This window comes from Typopeltis vanoorti, chromosome 9, assembly GCF_054136105.1.
Source record: "Typopeltis vanoorti isolate ZY-2024b chromosome 9, IOZ_Tvanoo_1.0, whole genome shotgun sequence".
NCBI lineage: Eukaryota > Metazoa > Arthropoda > Arachnida > Uropygi > Thelyphonidae > Typopeltis > Typopeltis vanoorti.
Genome location: NC_143557.1, coordinates 110822529 through 110842379, shown reverse-complemented (window position 1 = coordinate 110842379; position 19851 = coordinate 110822529). Strand labels below are relative to the sequence as shown.

The window sequence follows — 19851 nt, the reverse complement described above, 5'->3', positions numbered from 1 at the left end:
TTTATAGTTTTCTTGTTTTCCATAACATTATTATGTTTGCCATCTAATCTTATACTTAATAATTTACAGTGTCATTACAATATTAAACTCCTTCATATTTTAACATTTCTCCTCAAAGAAAAAAAATCACTCCCATAATATTCGACTATTTAAAAGAAGAGGTCTCAGAAATATTTTTGGAGCAGTACAAGAGAATGGTGTGTGTGGAGGAAAAGATAAGACCACAAATTATACAGATTTGTTTAATGAGCCAGACATTGAATACATCAAAATATTAAATTGGGCACTGGACATATTGTATACATAGATAATAACAGAATAATTAAGATGCTCAACCAGAAGGAAAATTCTTAGACCTAAACTAAGATTTTTGATCCAAGATATTAACTCTGCAAGTCAAAAACTGAAGGAACTTAGCAATAAACAAAGAAGGATGACAGAAGTTCTTAAGAAGGCCAGACCCACTATCGAGCCAATGATAATGATTAATCTACAAAAAATATTCATGCAAATACATCTGAATACATTAAATAATTCTACAACATGCAAATTTTTGTTTGCTCATGCTTGGATAGAGGATAAAAACAAAACAATTTCTTGTTAAGTATAATTCATTTTTATAACAATGCAAAAACTTGTTAATTGTCAAAGCAGTCAGTGACTATTGCCATGCATTATGGAATACTAGGGCAATTTCATGTGACGTCATCTGCCTCCGCACATAAGTAGCCTAGCTGTACATATTTCATGTGTAAACAAGTTTACACATGAAAAATTTGCGATAATGTAGTCAATAACTAACCATCCTCTAGCTGACCATGTATATTTATGTATTTCTTTATGTTCAAATACCAAATTCATTATTTTCATTATTATAAATGACAAAATCTTGCAGTTTGTGTCCATTTTGATTACATGCATTTTCACCAAATCTCCTTATGTTTTGTAAGGAGATTTGGTGAAATTTGTTTCCTATTCTGGAATTTAAATCTCCTGCTAGTAGTAAATAGTCTGTTTTGTTTTTTCCTATGATCTGCAGTTCTTTGTAAAAGGTTTTACTGTCTTCTTTCCCCTCTTCCAGTGCATATGCCCCAAATATTATGTAATCTCTTAATATTTTGAGTCTAATTTCTATTAGTCTTTCAGTCCATTAGTTATAATATTGTTCTTCATAGATTTGTGTATCATTATACCTGTTTTTGCTCTTTCTTTTTTTACTCTGCTATAGATTTATATATAGTTGTTTCTTTGGTACCTTTTTTTTTTACTTTTTCTTTGTTTCTGTCTTTATATTTACCTGGTTTAGTTGTTCATCAAGTTCCCCTTATTTGTGCACAATACTACTTACATTTCTAGTTGCAATTTTTATTATATGTTCCTTCTTCCAGGTTGCATTCACTTTTTCCTGATTCATGGCCATTTCCCTGATGGTCCTTACAGCTTTTCTTTGACTGAGACTTGAAAGTATATTAAATTTCCCAAGGACAGGTTACTAGCCTTTTGCTAGTTAAGTCCAGTGGTAAGGTTGCTACCTAATGGCTCTGGATAGCCAGTTCTACCAACATTTGCTCTGTTAGGGTTGTAATGCCCATGCCTGGTCACCACTGCTTCGTTTGTACTTTTAGAACAGAGTGGATCATGAGAAGGGAGAGGTTGGTATTTGAGTGGGAGAGGCTATATATTGCGCTTCATCATCCCTGTTATTAAGTTATGCATTGGTTATTTGCAATGAATGTAGAAGATAAATTTTTCATAGAATAGAGGGAGTATTACCCCTGGAAATTACATAAGAAAGATAGGAAGAAGGGAGTGAAGATCTCTGATTAGAGTAGTGGATGAGTGAAATTATCTGATTATGTAGAGAGATGCAAAAGCAGTAAATGAGTTGAAGGTGCATTTGATGAGCATGAAGTTAGCAACAATGATCTCATGGGATATGTCTTTTGACACCATGGAGATTTAGTAATAATAATAATAATTAAAAATCGTTTACCCCCCCCCCCAGCAGCAGGTTAGGCAACAGGTCGGTTGGGAGTGGTACTAACAAGAAGTTGCATCTAAGTAACACGCAGACCCTGCATAGAAAAGCGGGAATAACGAGTAGAAGAAAGAAGAAGAATTAATAATCTTTATATCAAAAAAATTTGGTTATGCAGTAGGGAAAAAAAAAAAAGCAGAAAAGGAATTTATATCGTCTGCTACACAAACAATATGGATGCTAGTCTATACTGTTTACAAAGATATTTTGCTGTTTCCTTAAATAACCTCAGTCTTCCTGAAGAATTCTTCAGGAAGACCACTGAGCAATCAATAGCAGCCTGGTTGGTGATGTGAAGTACAAGTTCCACAGTGCAGTAGATGTTTGTGGAGGTCTTTATGATGAATTTCATCAGTTGGAGCAAGACCATTAACTTGCATATTGGAGACCAGAAGTGTCATAAAAAATTATGGTCTCTAGAGCAGATTCCCAGATTATCCAGAACAGGTGAACTGATTTTTATTATGACTGACATCTTCATGGATGTCCAAAGACTCACTGCATGAGATCCACAACTACTATTAACATAATGCCCATCATAAATCTATCACCACAATTGGTAAACAAGCCTCACTTGTTTACCAATCACCAAGCAAAAAAAATCTAGTCCTAACTTCCTTGCTAGCCACTCATACTTAATTTATAGGAATAATCTTTTTCTCTTCTGCACACATGTTCCATAAAACTTCCTTCCCAACATATGCTTCTCTCACACACCATTCCACCTAACCACCAAATTTTGTAATAAACCTTGGATCTATCCTCATAGGAACTTTCCACACTTATTTCTGAATCCTCTCCACTACTACTTCTTGTCAACAATTTCCCTTCAGATTCATCTGAAGTACCCTAAATACTGTCATATTTTATATTTTGGTCTTCTAAACGCATACCATGCAATTCAGCTAGATCTTGGTCTTCCTATTAAATCTTTTTCTTTCCTCTCCCTTTCTGTTTAAGCGACCATACCACCTTAGATCAGCTATGCTCTCTCATTCGTGAATGCTAATGATGTCAAGTTCTTTTACTCATATCTTTATTTTTAACATGATGCCATTATTGAATATCACCTGTTCAATGCCTTAATTTTTATCAGAACTCTCATATCTGTAGTCTCTTGTCTTTTATCAACTTTCTCTTCTAACTCACTCCCATACACTAATACTAGCTTGAACACTGTCATGTATATACAAATTTAGTGTTTTGGTTAATTTTTTTCTTATTCTAAATATCAATTTATTCAACTGATCCTCCACCAAACCAGTTTTCTTATTATATTGTCTGTTACCGTATCATAAATGATTTATCGTCACTAAAAATTGTGTCTAAACAGATGTATTTGTTCTATAGCTTCTCCATTGAGAATGATGATTGTGTTTTCCAAGTTCCTGCATACTTACTTTCATTGTGTTTGTCTTTGTTGCTCATACCAAATCTGTTACAGAAGTTATTAAATTTTCTTAAAGAATCCTGAAGATTTATACTGGATTTATTAAGAAATACATACCATCAACTGCATACGGTAAAGAGCTGAGGTGAATATATACAATTTTAATACCAGACTTAATGCCACTTTTCTTCATAACATGATCCATATGGATGATAAATAAGAGTGGGAACAGTGTGCTTCTTTTGTCTTATACTTGATTTATATCTATCTCTTCCAGTACATTACTTCCTTCAATCTAACCACTGACTTAAACATGGACTATGCTAAATATTGCTCTACATAATGTCCCATTTATAGGGACAGTGTCTCTCCCCACCTCCCCAAGAAACTTGGATTAACCATACAGCTTTTAGCAAAAAGATAGCAAGATAGTAAGATTAGTCTTATCCTGATTAATGGCAAGCAGTATCCTTCCATCCCATCCAGTTTTATTTTATTAAAAGTTCCTACCAAATCAGCATATGCTTTAGAGAATACAGAGAAAGGCAATTTATGTGTAAAAGTAGCTAAACAAGTCTTTTATATTCTTTCAGAAAGAATATAAAAGATAAATATATGAAAATGACAAGCTATTCTGTGGTGTTCATTATTTATGAACAATACTCAGAGATGCAAGAAAGAGCACCACAAAAAGTGGTGCTCTTTTTGAAAAAGAGCATCACTTTTTGAAATTTTATTTCAAAAAGGGGTTGAAAAAGTTTTTAAATTAGATAAACAGTAATAGAACAGTGGTAAAACATCTAGAAGGAATGCAGTCATGAATACATTTTCAGTAATGGACGCAAACATTCAGTAATGGCAGCAGGTGAAAATTTTAAGTAAGGGTGCTGCATATACAAAAAAACTTTTTTTCCTAATCAGTAACAAATTTACATATTAAAAATATTTCATCCTCACCACGAAAAAACACCAATAACAAAAGTTTTGTATCAATAGCAATCACAGGTGCAAATGAATATCGGCGTTAGATCACAGTGCATTTGTTTTGTGTAATGATAATTGAAAAAATATAATTCTTTTCATATTTTCAACAGTGACACTCATCATAATTCAGCCTTGTATCTATAATAAATAAATAATTATATGCTATTTCAACAAAATAAAATAAGATTTACAAAAAAAAAAGTTCACCACAAACAAGCGCCAATAATAAACGTTTCATATCTCACAGAAATAATGAGCACAGACATAAGATACACTGCCCAAGCAGAAGTGTATCTAATGACGTAACGTGCAACGACAGCAAACGAATATCGGCGTTAGATTGCAGTGCATTTGTTTCGTGTAACGATAATTGAAAAAATATTAATCTTTTCATATTTTCAACAGTCACACTCTTCATAATTCAGCCTTGTATCTATAATAAATAAATAATTATATGTTATTTTAATAAAATAAAATAAGATTCACAAAAAATAGTTCACCAGGCACAGGCACCAATAATAAACGTTTCATATCTCACAGAAATAAGGCGTGTAAGCATACTAAAAATACACTGCTACTGTTTGAGCAGTTACAGTTGGGAATGGCGTAACGTGCAATGACATGAGCAAACAAATATCAGCATTAGATCGCAGCGCATTTGTTTCGTAGTCTAAAGCATTAATCGAACAAGTCCAATCATTAATTATTCAATCAATGTCAAAACATAAGCTGTAACCTTTAACATGTACTGCATTTATATAATGTTGTAAGCATTGTTATTATTTATAAACACAAACAAAATTTAATTTTTTCATTTTTTCCTTGGGGGTGCTGCAGTGTCGCAGTGCTTATGTACGGGCCGCCACTGAATGGCAGGCAGTCACAAGTAGAGTGATGTGGGCAAATATGAGAATGGAGAACTGGACAATGAGACTTATTTGTGCATATGGTCCCACAAAAGGTTCTACTAAGGTAGAAGTGCAGGAATTTTCCTGCAGTTGCAGAAAAAGCAACTGACACAATGAAAAAGGAAAAGTTGGTCCTTATTGGGGATCTAAATAGCATAGTAGGAAATGATTGTCAGACATACAAAAATATTTTGGGAAAATTTGGAGAAAAGAACAAAGCTAATAATAATGGCAAATACCTGTTGGATTTCTGCTCAGGACATGGACTGGTTATTACTAACACCATGTTCCAACATAAAAATGTGCACAAATTCACATGGAGAGAAGTGGCAAGGAATAAGAAAAGTCTCATTGACTATGTTATTGTTGACAGTGATGTTTTCTCCCTGGTGCAGGACACCAGCGTGTACAGAAGATTTAAAAATTGGAAGTAATCAGTCTTGAGCAGGATAAAATTGAATTTCATAATGAAAAGAATAACATGTAAGAAAGTTTTAAAGCGAATAAAAGTTGAGCAGCTCTCAGACGTGAATTGTAAACTAAAACACATAAAGATTATTGAAGAAAAAAATGAAAGAATTTAAGAACAGGAATTAAACTCTGGAGATTTTGTGCCAAGCCTTGAAGAAAACCCTGACTGATTCAGCTAGAGAGGCATGTGGTGAAGTTGTCTGCAAGGATAGAATAATTAGAACTCCATGGTGTTCTTACAGGAAGTTAAAGAGGCAGTGAAGGAAAAGAAGAAAGCATATCAAAAATTCTCGGCAAATAAGTCAGCTTATGCTCTTAGTGAATATAGAGAAAAATGTAAGAAAGCCAAATACTGTGTAAAATTAGCTAAACAAAAGTCATGGGAGGACTTTGGTAAGAACATAGAAAATAAATATCAAGCAGGCAGCAAAATATTCTGGAGGTTAGAAATGGAGGAAAGAATGCTGTAAAAGGAGTTAGAGATGATAAAGGTGACATGAAAATGGGAGAAAAAGATATCCTTGAAGTATGGAGTAATTACTTCGAAAAATTGCTAAATGAAACAAGTAATGATAGAACAGTGGTAAAAAACACTCAACAGGCATATTGTCAGGAATACGTATATATATGAAGTAGAAAAAGCCATCAAAGGCTTGAAATGTGGAAAGGCAGAAAGAGTAGACGATATTCGACCAGAAATGCTGAAGTATGGTGGCATAAAAGTCTTACAGTGGCTGCACTGCATAGTTCAGAATGCCTGGACAGAGGGATGAATTCCCGATGATTGGAGTAGAGCTCTCATAGTACCCATATATAAAAAGGGAAATAAAACTGAATGTGAGAATTATAGAGGTATTTTCCTACTGAGTGTTCCTGGTAAGATTTATGCTTGAGAAACGGTTGAGAAGAATTGTGGAAGAAAATCTTGGTGAAGAACAAGCTGGATTCAGGTCAAATAGAGGCTGTCAAGATCAGATCTTCACTTTACGACAAATAGTGGAGAAATCATGGGAATATAACAAAGATCTCTTTTTTAAGTTTTGTCGATCCGGAAAAGGCATACGAAAAGGTACCAAGAGAGAAGCTATTCAATACGCTACAGTTATATGGTGTCAATGGGGCATTATATCAAGCAATACTTAGTCTTTATTTGAGTTGTAAGTCAGCAGTTAGAATTGAAGGAAGTACAGGAAGATGGTTTAATGTTATATCTGGTATGAGACAAGGATGTACATTATCCGCTGTTATTCATTATCTATATGGATCACATTATGAAGGAAAGTGGTATTAAACATGATATCAGAATTGGAGATGTTAATGTCAGCTCTTTGCTTTATGCGGACGATGTTATACTTCTAAATAAATCTGCTACAAGTTTGCAAGATTCCCAGACTAAATTGAATAACTGTTGTAATAGATATGGTATGAAGGTCAGCAATAAAAAGACAAAAACAATGAAAATAGGCAGAATCATTAAAAAGGTCAAATGTGTTGTGAGTGGAGAACCTGTGGAACAAGTGAAACATTTCAGCTACTTAAGCACGATTTTTACTGAAGATGGTAAATTAAATATGAAAATTGACAACAGAATCAACAAAGCTAGTATGGTAGGAAGTCAATTGAATAAATTCATATGGAATAAGAGAGAAATTAGTCAGAACACTAAATTAGCTATATACAAGACAGCGTTCAAACCAGTTTTAACTTATGGATCTGAGAGTTGGGTCAGAAGTAAAACACTTGACCAAAGACTAGAGACCGCAGATATGATAGTTCTGAGAAAGATTAGAGGCACAAACAGATGGCATCAATAGTAATATCATCTAAAGCAGGATTTGTCAACTTATCTAACACTCAATTAGGGCCAACTGTCCAGCAATGCAAGGAAATGAAGTGCGAAATAGTTTTATTAATGGTTATTCTATTAAAAATATCAGCATTTTTGGATCCTCAAGAGTGGCATACATTTTGTATGCTATGGCAATACTACGGTTTGCATTATTACTGGATTCCCATCAACTATTTTTTTCTCACATTTATTTTTCATGTCTCAGAAATGGTATTTTGGTTTTCATTTGGCCATTGTATTAGAGGTTTAATGGAGTGTAAACAGCACTAAGAAAGGATTAAGACCTATTTTAATTCTAATATTTCGTCTGTCACTGATACATCTTCAGGGAGTACAAATGAACACTTGTAACAAACACAACTTAAAGCAACACAATAATAAATGAAACATGTGGATTTGACTCTAAAGTCCTGTCTAGGTTAAGCACCCTCTACAGGTGTTTATAGAAGACCTAGGTTCTAACTTGAGATCTCTGAGGATTAATATTTCCCATATTTTGGGAAGTTTCTTGCATCTGTATTTATTTACATTTAATTACATTCTGAATGCAGATGCAGATTCCAAAAACAGTCTCTTTTAAATATACTATGATGGAGCATGTTTTTTCTTCCAGATTCTGTTAGTGGTATCAAATCTGGGAACCACTTACAGGATCTTTTAAGGCACAAGTTATAATTGTGTAACTTTTTACACACTTGTTTCATATTTTGGATAATTTTTCTTGCATCCCATATTATTTATTCATCTAGCTTCCAATTCCAGTATACCAGTTTGGCATATTCTATCTTAACATTTGCCATTTTCACTAAAAATTGTGCCTAAATAGTTAATATTTTCATATTAGTTTACAGTCACCATTGAAAATGCCTGCTTATTATTGCCAATTTTCACAGAAAATTTCTATTGGATTTATTTAGGAGTAATATCTGCTTAATTGCTCTGTTTAACAGTTATCAGGATTAATACCTTTCATTATGTACTCCATGTAGATGATTAATATCAATATAGATGCATTTAATTTTACATCACATGATCTTCGTGTAGCTCTTCATTTCTGCTTGGTGAGTTATCAAGCTCGTCATCAAATTCCTGCCATGTACCCTCAATGGGTGTACAGGATATGATACTACTACATGAAAAATTTACATCATTAACTTCCTATCTACAATTTTCCTCCAAATCAGTCTGTTACTTGTCAAGACTCCAGTTCCCATTCTCAAACTCATTCATTTTTTCTTCAATAATTTTTGTGTATTTTAGTCTACAGTTCACATCTGAGAGCTGCTCAACTTTTATTTGCTTTAAAAGTTTCTTACATGTTATTCTTTTCAATATGAAATTCAATTTTATCCTGCTCAAGAATAAATAGTGAACACTTTCAATTTGAAATCCTCTGTACACTCTGGTGTCCTGCACCAAGGAGAAAACATCACTATCAACAATAACATAGGCAATGAGACTTTTCTTATTCCTTGCCTCTTCTCTCCATGTGAATTTGTGCACATTTTTATGTTGGAACATGGTGTTAGTAATAACCAGTCCATGTCCTGAGCAGAAGTCCAACAAGTCTTTGCCATTATTATCAGCTTTGCTCTTTTCTCCAAATTTTCCCAAAATATTTTTGTATGCCTGACAATCATATCCTACTCTGCTATTTAGAACCCCAACAAGAACCAAATTTTCCTTTTTCATTGTGTCAGTTGCTTTCTCTAAAGCATCAAAAAATTCCTCCACTTCTACCTTAGTAGAATCTTCTGTGGGACCATAGGCACAAATAAGTCTCATTGTCCAGTTCCCCATTCTCATATTTGCCCACATCACTCTACTTGAGACCCCCTGTCATTCAAGAAGATTAGCCTCGTATTTTGTGAATATAACCATTTTTTATTTATTGCTCAGAAACATCTCACCAGTTTTTGTCTTTTTTGTTTCAGTCACCCCTATTATGTCAATCTGGTACTTATCTAATTCCTCAGCTAGTTCCATTTCTTTGCCATTCAGGCTTCTTATGTTGATAGTACCGATCTTTAACACTGGTGATGCTGCTAGAAAGTTTTATAATATTAATACCAAAAAACCCACAAACATTACTGGAGAATGTCTGTGGGTTTTTTGATATGAGACTAAAAAGGATAAAACCTATTAATTTTTTTTTTTTTTTAAACAGCTGGTGGTGATAATTTATGGAGATTTATTGAAGATATCATTTGGAATGTTAATTTTTTTTTTTTTTAATGATACAAACAAAACAGAAGAAAGTATTAAAATATGTGTCCACAAAAAAAATAAGTTTAATTTGAATTATGATGGTTTTTGAAAACAAAGTGAAATATTTGTATCTAATTTTTTTACTTTTAAACTTCTATACTGTTAATATGCATTCTTAATCTAATGGCTTTTAGACAATTATCACTCCATCAAAGAAGAAACCGTTATATGTCATTATTCAATACACAAGTATATAATTTCCTACAATGAGTCAACAACAAGCAACACTTAATACATACAGACAATAACAATAACATTTTTGATATTGTTACTATTGTCTGTATAGAATCTTTATGTTTGATCAAGAAATCTAAAAAAGTAAGAGCAGGACCATTGGTGGTATTGTTTTTATAACTTGAATGCAAGGTGAAAGTCAGGTAGTTCTTATGTGTTAATTAAGGGCTTGCTTTCACTTTCTTCACTGTTTAATAAATTCAATTTTACCTGTGCTAGCTATACACAGTATAAATACTTCTGTCTGAATGTTTATTTTTCCTGATTGTTTGACTCTTTAACTGTACAATATTTAGAAAATGTACATGTACACTGTACTTTCAGAATTAAGTTAATGTAATATTTTTTGTGTTAATTTTCAGTTATATAGGAGAAAGAACTACGTAAGTTTTAATGCATTAAACAATTTGAAAAGGCACTTTAATATCAAATGTGGAACATGCTTTCCTTGGATGTTAAAACATCCAGGAAATCCTTTATACTGGGAATAATTATCTACTTGAGTTATTTAAGGGCATGCCCAATCTGAAACAGCAAAAATCAAGCTATCCTACATTTATTGTACCATTAATTTAGAACATAAATAAATACTCTTAAAAAGGGTTATAAATATCCATTCTAATTTTATACCACAAGATAGCAACAATTTTTTGCATACTTGATTATAAAATATGCTTTTGCATGAGTTGATATTTTGATACTGCACTACTTAAACATGAACTCTGCTTCAATCCCAAAAATGCATCAATGCAAGAAATTTCAGATACAATAGATGATCACTATAGCAAACCCCCTAGGGACTAGAGAAGTTCACTTAAATGCAAGGTTTGCACCAATGAATTTAGGATCAAATTGCAATAAATCAAAAAAATCAAATGAAATAACAAAAAAAATTAAAAAAAATTGTGAAACACATACTAAAGGAAAAATATTGGGAAATCATACAAAAGAAATTGCCAGAGAAAATCACAGGAAATAATTCATAAAATTGTGAAAATTTGTGAAAAGGAATAGAATTAGAGAGTTAGAAATAGAACAAAATAAATCACAATTGAAAAACAGCACTAGAATCCAAAGAAAGCACAGAGAAAAAACAAAGGCAATGGCAGGAAAACATGCATTACTAAATCAGTTAAGGAATTGACAACTTAGATAAGAATATAAATTAAACTACACTTTAATAAATATTTCTGATATTTCGGCAACTTCACATTGCCATCTTCAAAAGGAACTTACAAAAAAGACACGTGCACGTAGGCACTACAACACAGTAACTGAGAATGAAGTGATGAAGCTATTGTTCTCCTAAAAGTCCTGATGGTGCCCCGTAGCAGGCTATGTAGGTGTTCTTGGCCGTTGGGCTGAAGGTCTGCTGATGTAAGCCTCCCAAATTTGGGGCAGTCTCATACAACCAAATTTGTTGAGGTTTGGAGAGTTTCTTAGGGCTGAGGCTGATTCCATGAATAGTTTTTCGAATTTGTATTTGCTACGGTGTATTACTGTAGTTTTCTTCCACCATATTCTGTGGCGTGTATCCAGAGCATGGTCTGCAAGACCAGAGTGGCTGTACTTATGAAACCGGATGTAGTCCTTGTGTTCCGAAATTCTGATATTCGCTGTCCTGCCTGTTTGGCCAAAGTAAGACAGTTTACAGCTGCAAGGGACCTGTTATACACCAAGTAGATCTAGGGGAAGTGGTTGGTCTTTAGTGGAGCAGATAATGGATGCCAATTTTCTGTATGGTCTGTAACAGGAGGTCGTCATGTTTTTTTTTTTTTAAAGATTTTGGTAATTTTTTCCGAGTGTCTCGGATGTAGGGAATGGTGATGGATTTATAGTAATCCTTGTTGTGAAGGGGGTTTGTTGGTTTCAATATTTTTTGAATTTTTTTGGGGGGGAGGGGGGGGTAGCCATTGGCTGAGAAAGTGTTGAGGATGTGATTTAGTTCAGTGTTTAGGGCCTTGTCATTAGAACAGATTAGTTTAGCCCTGTTGTATAGTGTTTTCACCACTCCATATTGTTGTGAGGGGGGGGGGGGAATTATTGGTAAATGTACCTGCCTGTATGGGTGGGTTTTCTATAAACTGAGAAAACCAAGATTCCATCAGGCTGGTGGGTGACTAGTGTGTTTAGGAAAGGGAGACTGTTGTTTTCCTCTTTTTCCAGAGTGAACTTGATTCTGGGGTGTTGGTTGTTTAAGTGTGTTAAGAAGGAGAGGAATGTATCAGAGCCATGTGGCCAAATAGCGAACACATCATCAACATAGCGAAGCCATATAGTTGGTTTTTGTGAGGTAGAGGATAAGGCTTTTTCTTCAAAGGTTTCCATAAAGAAATTGGCCAAGGGTGGGGAAAGTGGTGACCCCATGGCTGTCCCCTCTATTTGTTTGTAGAATTTTCCCTGCCAAACGAAACAGCCTGAGTTCATTGTGAACTGAAATAGGGCTGAGATATTGAGAGAAAATTTAGCTTGGATTAAGCTCTAAAGTTTCCTTCAGTGTGACATTTGTAAATCTAAATCACATCCTCAACACTTTCTCAGCCAATGGCTACCTCCTCCCCAAACATTGAAACCAACAACCCCTCCCCCCCCCCTCACAACAAGGATTACTATAAATCCATCACCGAGGCACTCAGAAAAAATTACCAAAATCTTAAAAAAAAACATGACTTGACCTCCTGTTACAGACCATACAGAAAATTGGCATTCCTTATCTGCTCCACTAAAGACCAACCACTTCCCCTAGATCTACTTGGTGTATAACAGGTCCCTTGCAGCTGTAAACTGTCTTACTTTGGCCAAACAGGCAGGACAGCGAATATCAGAATTTCGGAACACAAGGACTACATCTGGTTTCACAAGTACAGCCACTCTGGTCTTGCAGACCATGCTCTGGATACACGCCACAGAATATGGTGGAAGAAAGCTACAGTAATACACCGTAGCAAATACAAATTCGAAAAACTATTCATGGAATCAGCCTCAGCCCTAAGAAACTCTCCAAACCTCAACAAATTTGGTTGTATGAGACTGCCCCAAATTTGGGAGGCTTACATCAGCAGACCTTCAGCCCAACAGCCAAGAACACCTACATAGCCCGCTAGGGGGCACCATCAGGACTTTTAGGAGAACAATAGCTTCATCACCTCATTCTCAGTTACTGTGTTGTAGCGCCTACGTGAACGTGTCTTTTTTGTAAGTTCCTTTTGAAGATGGCAATGTGAAGTTGCTGAAATATCGGAAATATTTATTAAAGTGTAGTTTAATTTATATTCTTATCTAAGTTGTCAATTCCTTAAGTGATTTAGTAATGCATAACCAACGTATAAGCTTGTCTAGGAGAAAACATGCATTGTGAACAAAACAAAAGGATAGGCCAAAACCATAGATAAAGCACAAAATGGCAACAAAGCATTTATTTTGTATGTTTTTTTAATGGTACAAACTGCACCTTCTGTACTTAATTATTCATGAAGATTTAATGATAAACTAAATAGTGTTTGGAAGATAGCTTGGTGACATTAATTTAAGCTAATCACACACAGTACTCATATACTACAGGTTCCTGTATCTCTTCTGTGTGAGATAATAAAAACCTTTTTGAAATTTAAATGTTACTTCTTTACTTTTATAATTTCATGCTCTTCTAGTTTTTTTATTTTTTTTATTTTTTATGCATCCCGTTACTGTTTGCATTTATACTTTTTTCATATTGTCAATTGTGTGTGCTTTATGTATGGTTCCTGCATAATTTGTGCTCTGTCCTCAGTGTACAATTTGTCCCCATTTCTTTTGTTTCCCATGATTTTCTTTTATTATTGCTGCAATTTTCTTTGTCTCCCAACTGTGATGTCATTTGCTAGGAAATTTTTCAGTATAGCAAAGGTTTCAGCTTTTAGTGTTTGTAATAGTGATAGCTTAAATTAGCACTGGTGCTATGGGATTTTTCATAGTTCCTTACAGCACATCATCTCATTATAGTGATGATTGCTATAATGTGTGTGTCTACTGTATTATCCATTAAAGGTTACAAGGAAAGAAAGCTGATTAATGAATAAATGAAAACAAGTTGGCAGGAAAAAGACCCAGAGGAAGACCAAGTACAGTGGATTGATACAGTAAAAAGTGTCTTAAAACACAAAAGTCTTGACAGACAACAGATTGATTTGGAGGAAAATTGTTGATAGGAAGTTAGTAATGATGTAAGTTTTTCACGTAGTACTATCATAATATCCTGCACACCCACTTGAGGGTGTGCATGTCAGGAATTTGATGGTGATGACGAAAACAAGCAAAATCAAGGGAAAGAGGATGATCAATAATACCTGGTTTAGATCAACAGAAATGGATCCCTAAGAGAATGGAATGTGATTATGGAAAAACTACAAAACAGAGAATAGTAGATGACTGTCAAGATCCTAAACCAATTGCTCTTGTGAGATTAAGTAAACAAGCAAGTTATTAAAATTATGATTCATATAAAAACATTTAGTCAGTTAGTGGCTTTAAAATTCTCTTTCTAAACATTTTGATGTTGTAATATAAAAACAATTATTAATTTCAGTTTACACACACATACATGGTGAATTAGTAGACGAGTGAACATTACCTGCCAAAGAGAAATCAGCGGTGTCTGGATCAATGGCACACGCAAAGGAATGATGACAACCAAATCAAATAATATTCCCATAAGTAGTGGGATGATTCCTAACAGCAGACTCATAGCTAATATTGATTTAACTGTCTATATTGGGAAAGAAAGGGAAAAAAAAAAAAAAAAAAGTTACTTGTCAGGTAGAACAAAACAATACTAATCAGTCAGATTAATATCAATGTTTATTTCATAAATACAACAATACTATACACATAGTATACTACTTCATATCCATAAACTTAACTGTAGTGTAATATTAATGTTTCAGAACTTTACACTATGTGCCATTTCAAAATGCAGTATAGTGGGGGGGGGGGGGGGGGAACTACACCGAAGCTATATTCTATTTATAACATCAGAGAACAAATTCATATGATAGTTTTAATACAGCAAAAGTGGTAGCCTATCCATAATTTAACATTAATGTTGTTATATTAGAGTTAAGATCTCTTACTTACAGACTTAATTAAAATTAACTCTCGCACCAAAAGGTTACACTAGTGGCCAAAATTGTGGAAACCTTTTGGAAAAAGTGTATTTTTGAGGTTTGATGGCTTATAACACCACTTTTTTTTTTGGTGTAATACCATAAAATTATATATCAATGGAAAGATAATTTAATCAAGAATGTAATGCAATAACTTTTATGAAGAATTTTTATTATTAGAACAGCAGTTATAAAGAAGAAAAGTGAAGCACATAGAAAAAATGAGATATACAAAATTCTCACAATGTGAGTTAATACTTAGTTGGGTAACCTTTAGCGTTAATTACGCCTTACCATCGAGTGAATCAGGTTTTTTTTAGTTCTGCAGCTGTTATAATGTGAAACCAAGATTGAATTATTGGTTCTATTAATTGGGTTTTATTGGTGGGTTGCTTCTGACTAACAAGTTTCTTTAGTCGGCTCCATAGATTTTCGATTGGGTTAAGGTCTGGGCTATTCCCATGCCATTCCAGCAGTGGAATATGATTATCTTGAAACCACTTTTTGCACACAGCAGCAACATGATATGGAGCTGAATCCAGTTGAAATATAAATGCTTCATTATCTTGGAAAAGATCATGTGCGGAAGGCTTCAGTTTGGGCTCAAGTATTTCATTTATGTATTTTTGGGCATTCATATTCCCATTAATCATGCAAATTTTGCCCACACCTTTTGATGTCATACAACCCCAGATCATAACACTAAGTGGGTGTTTCACGGTAGGTGTAATGCAATCAGGATGCAAATCTTCTACTTACGTATTTTATGCCATCACTACCAAACAGGGAGATTTTGGTCTCATCACTCCAAATAAGACTGTCCCATTGTTCAACTGTCCAGTTAACATGGGTTTTAGCCCAGTTTAATCTTTTCAACCTTTGTTTGAGAGATAAAAATGGCTTTTGTCATGGAATTCTAGCATTTAGACCAAATTCCTGCAGTCTGTGCCAAACAGTCCTTGCACTCAACTTCACATTGTATTGCACCATTTCACCTTGTATACACCGAGGTGATTTTCTTCTGTCACGTAGGCACAGTCTCTCAATTCTTCTATCTGTTGTGCACCTTTTCCTGCTTTTACCAGTCTGGTTTTGTAGTGACTGAGTCTCCTTATACCTCTTCAAAAAATTTAGAAATGCCACCTTTGATTAAGTTTCCACCAATTTTTCTTCTAATTATTGTTGTTAAGTTAGGATGGTTGATAAGAATTTCACAGGCCTCCTTAAATTTATGCTCATAGCATGTTTTGGCATGATGTAAATAACAGGTGCCTTATACAGGTGTTCATAGTAGTTTTCCTGTAGCCATTTTTCAGGAAAGTATTAATGATAACTTCAGCAATATCTTCCTTTTAATTCATGTTTCAACTGTGAATTGTATGCATTTGTGTCATTTAGATGGGTGAGGAAAGTGTCGAACATCTGACAGTCATGGGACTAGATAACGAAAACATCGTCAATGTAACTAAGCTGGACTTTGGATTTTAAAGTATAGGAATCTAAAGCACGTTGCTCAAAAGCTTCCATATAAAAGTTAGCAATTGGGGCAGCAGTGTGTGTGTGTGTGGGGGGGGGTAACAGTAAGAATATGGCTGCGCCTTACTTTTGCAGGTAAAAAGTATTCTGCCACACAAAATAGCCAGAACGTAGTACATGGGAAAAGAGCACTGTGATATCGGGCGGAGATTTGTCCTGCAAGAATTGAGTCATTGATTGGGACATTTGTGAAAAGAGCAGAGATGTCAAACTGATTAATAAATCACCTTTTTCTAGTGTGATGTCTTTAATTTTGTTTATAGTGGTTTTTTTTTTTTTTTTTTTTTTTTTTTTTAATATAGGAGTGGGAATGATCTACCAACTCCTTGAGTGTTGATGCTAGTTTCTTGGCTAGATGATCAGTCGGCCAAAGCAGTAAATCTTGAGTAAACCATAAATTAATGGAGAACGTAGCAGGAGTAGTTTTTTAACTGTATCCATGGGCCAGGATGTGACTGATTTAAGTTTTTCTGTTTTCTTTTTAATCCAAATGGTTAGGCTATAGTTTACACATGGGGATTAAAGGAATATGTTCTTTCTTGTGCATATATCAGTTGCTTTAATATAATTTTTTTTCCTAAGCGTTTATCAGAACTTTCCAGTCTCCCCCCCCCCATCATCATCATAAAAACTGAATCTAGAGCATCATTTGGCTAACATACTGTAGACATATTTTGCATAACTCAGCCACTAAAACTTGGAGGACAAAATAAACATGCTAATAAAAAAACTAAACAAATGTTAGTCAAAATTATAAAAGCTATCCACCCAGCCAGAGTTGCAATTATTACTATCATTCTAAATCATTAGCTAATAAGAGTATACATTTTTGCATGCAATAAATATCAAATTTCATTTAAGTGCACTCTGTTGTTTGGATGCAAGTTACTAAATGTTCTGAAATTATACTTTGTAGAATTTCAAAATATTCTGATTTTTGAATCTTTATAAGGGATTTTCAGTAAGAGGTAGAAGGTAAAACCTTAGGTTTTTCACCCACAGGAAAATTAGCCAAAAGAACACAGAAAATGACAGATATAATATGCTGGCCTCAAAGCCTTAATTCCACTGCATGTAATTCTAACGGATGCAAGTGATCCATGACTAAAATATAAATTGAGATAGCTTAGCATATTTTTTGTAAGGATTCTTGTAAATGGACAGACAACATGAAATAAACCTAAAAAAAAAAGGATAAAGAGAACTATGTAAAATTGAATTAAGAAAATGCATGAATAATAAGTGTGAATGCTACATAAACAAAGTAGGTAATGTCTAAATTCACTAACTATTTTCAGTGTTTAAAACGCACCAGTGAAGGTAGGTTTGCTTTGACATACTTCCCCCACCCCTTTTAAACATATCTTTCATTTCATTCAATCTGGTTGTGTGTGTGTGTGTGAGAGAGAGAGAGAGAGAGAGCATATTTATTTTTACTTCTTCCCACACACACTGAGTTGTTTAAACTCTTAAATTAAAAAACAAAACACTGAAACTAAACTCTTAGTAAACCTTGCACATAGGTTCATATCCCAAGATATCTCATATGTAACCTAACCTCTTAAATTAATCCCTAACTATTAAACCCATTAAGAGACCGAGTCTTTACACTCTTGTAACCAAAATAAAATTCTTTAATCTATAAATAACACAAATATATATACAACATCAAATCAACTACTTGACTATGCAAGCACCAATGTATTCTTCAAATCACAACAAGAAAAACATTTAAATGTGCATAACTTCCTTTCTGTCACATGAACTAACAGATATTATCCTACATGGACTCCTGGAACCTATGTCACTTGTCTCCTACAGAACTTTTATTCTTTCTTGAGTCCATTCAGGAGAAAGACCAATACACACACACAAATGCCCTCTGTATGATGGTAATATAGGACAAGCAAAATTCTTGTATCTTCATTCATAAAACGCTGAAGGAAACACATCTTGTCTTCATCCAAAACATTTCCATAACTTCATTTTCTAAATGAAAGTAACAGCAAGCTTCTTGAAACTACTAAAAACCATATTTTAAAATGAATGAACTTTCTATGTGAAAATCACAATATTCTTCTTAAAACTTATATCAAGAGTTTAAGTTAAGGGATATTACATCCCCATGTTGTTTCATAGCCGAATATAGAAACTATATATAAAGTTCGGCGAGTCCAAGCGTAAGCAAATACCTGGATAGTGCAACACCTGACCCATTTGGTAGTGCTACACTGAGGCAACTCATAGTAAGGGGGTGGAGCAAGCTCCGATCACTATTCTTGGTATTTACCCATAATGTGAAACCCAGCTCCTAGGAGCTGTATTACTGTTCTATATTATGAGAGAAGGTCACTACCCAGACCGGTTTCAACCTTTATTGAGATCTCATCAGTGAATAGGTAGACCTAGTAATACGAAGTTTGTAGCAAACAGAACTTACATTAACTTAAATAAGTTCATGTTGCAGAATTGAAGCCTTTGGCTCTTCATATAATTAATAATTTATTAGGACACCTTCTTGGCAATTCTCATAGTAGGGTATATGTAAGTTCTGTTTGCTACAAACTTGGTATTTCTAGGTCTACCTACTCACTGATGAGACCTCAATAAAGGTTGAAACCGGTCTGGGTAGTGAGTGACCTTCTCATAATGAAGAACAGTAATACAGCTCCTAGGAGCTGGGTTTCACATCATGGGTAAATACCAAGAATAGTGATCAGAGCTTGCTCCACTCTTATGAGTTGCCTCAGTGTAGCACTACCAAATGGGTCAGGTGTTGCACTATCTAGTTATTTGCTTATGCTTGGACTCGCCGAACTTTATATATAGTTTCTATATTCGGCATGAAACTCTTTGAGTTTCTTATTCAGCTATGAAACAATATGGGATGTAATATCCCTTAACTTAAATAAGTTCATGTCGCCGAATTGAAGCCTTTGGCTCTTCATATAATTAATAACTTATCAAGAGTTTTAATACTTCAGAACAACTTTGCTTTCTATATGAAAGCTTCTGAAGAAATAACTAAAACC

At 34.2% G+C, this 19851-nt stretch overlaps 1 protein-coding gene across 3 annotated transcripts in view; it reads right to left on the bottom strand.

Moving 5' to 3' along the window:
- Positions 1 to 19851, bottom strand: part of LOC150103422 (E3 ubiquitin-protein ligase MARCHF6) — a 271806-nt gene that overhangs the window by 40339 nt on the left and 211616 nt on the right. For 2 of the 3 annotated variants that reach the window (XM_090397402.1, XM_090397400.1), the window contains exon 19: positions 14752 to 14886. The exons of the other annotated variant lie outside the window; for it this stretch is intronic. In XM_090397402.1, coding sequence (XP_090253528.1) covers positions 14752 to 14886 — 135 coding nt within the window. The remainder of the gene's footprint in view (positions 1 to 14751; positions 14887 to 19851) is intronic. 3 annotated transcript variants of the gene reach the window in all.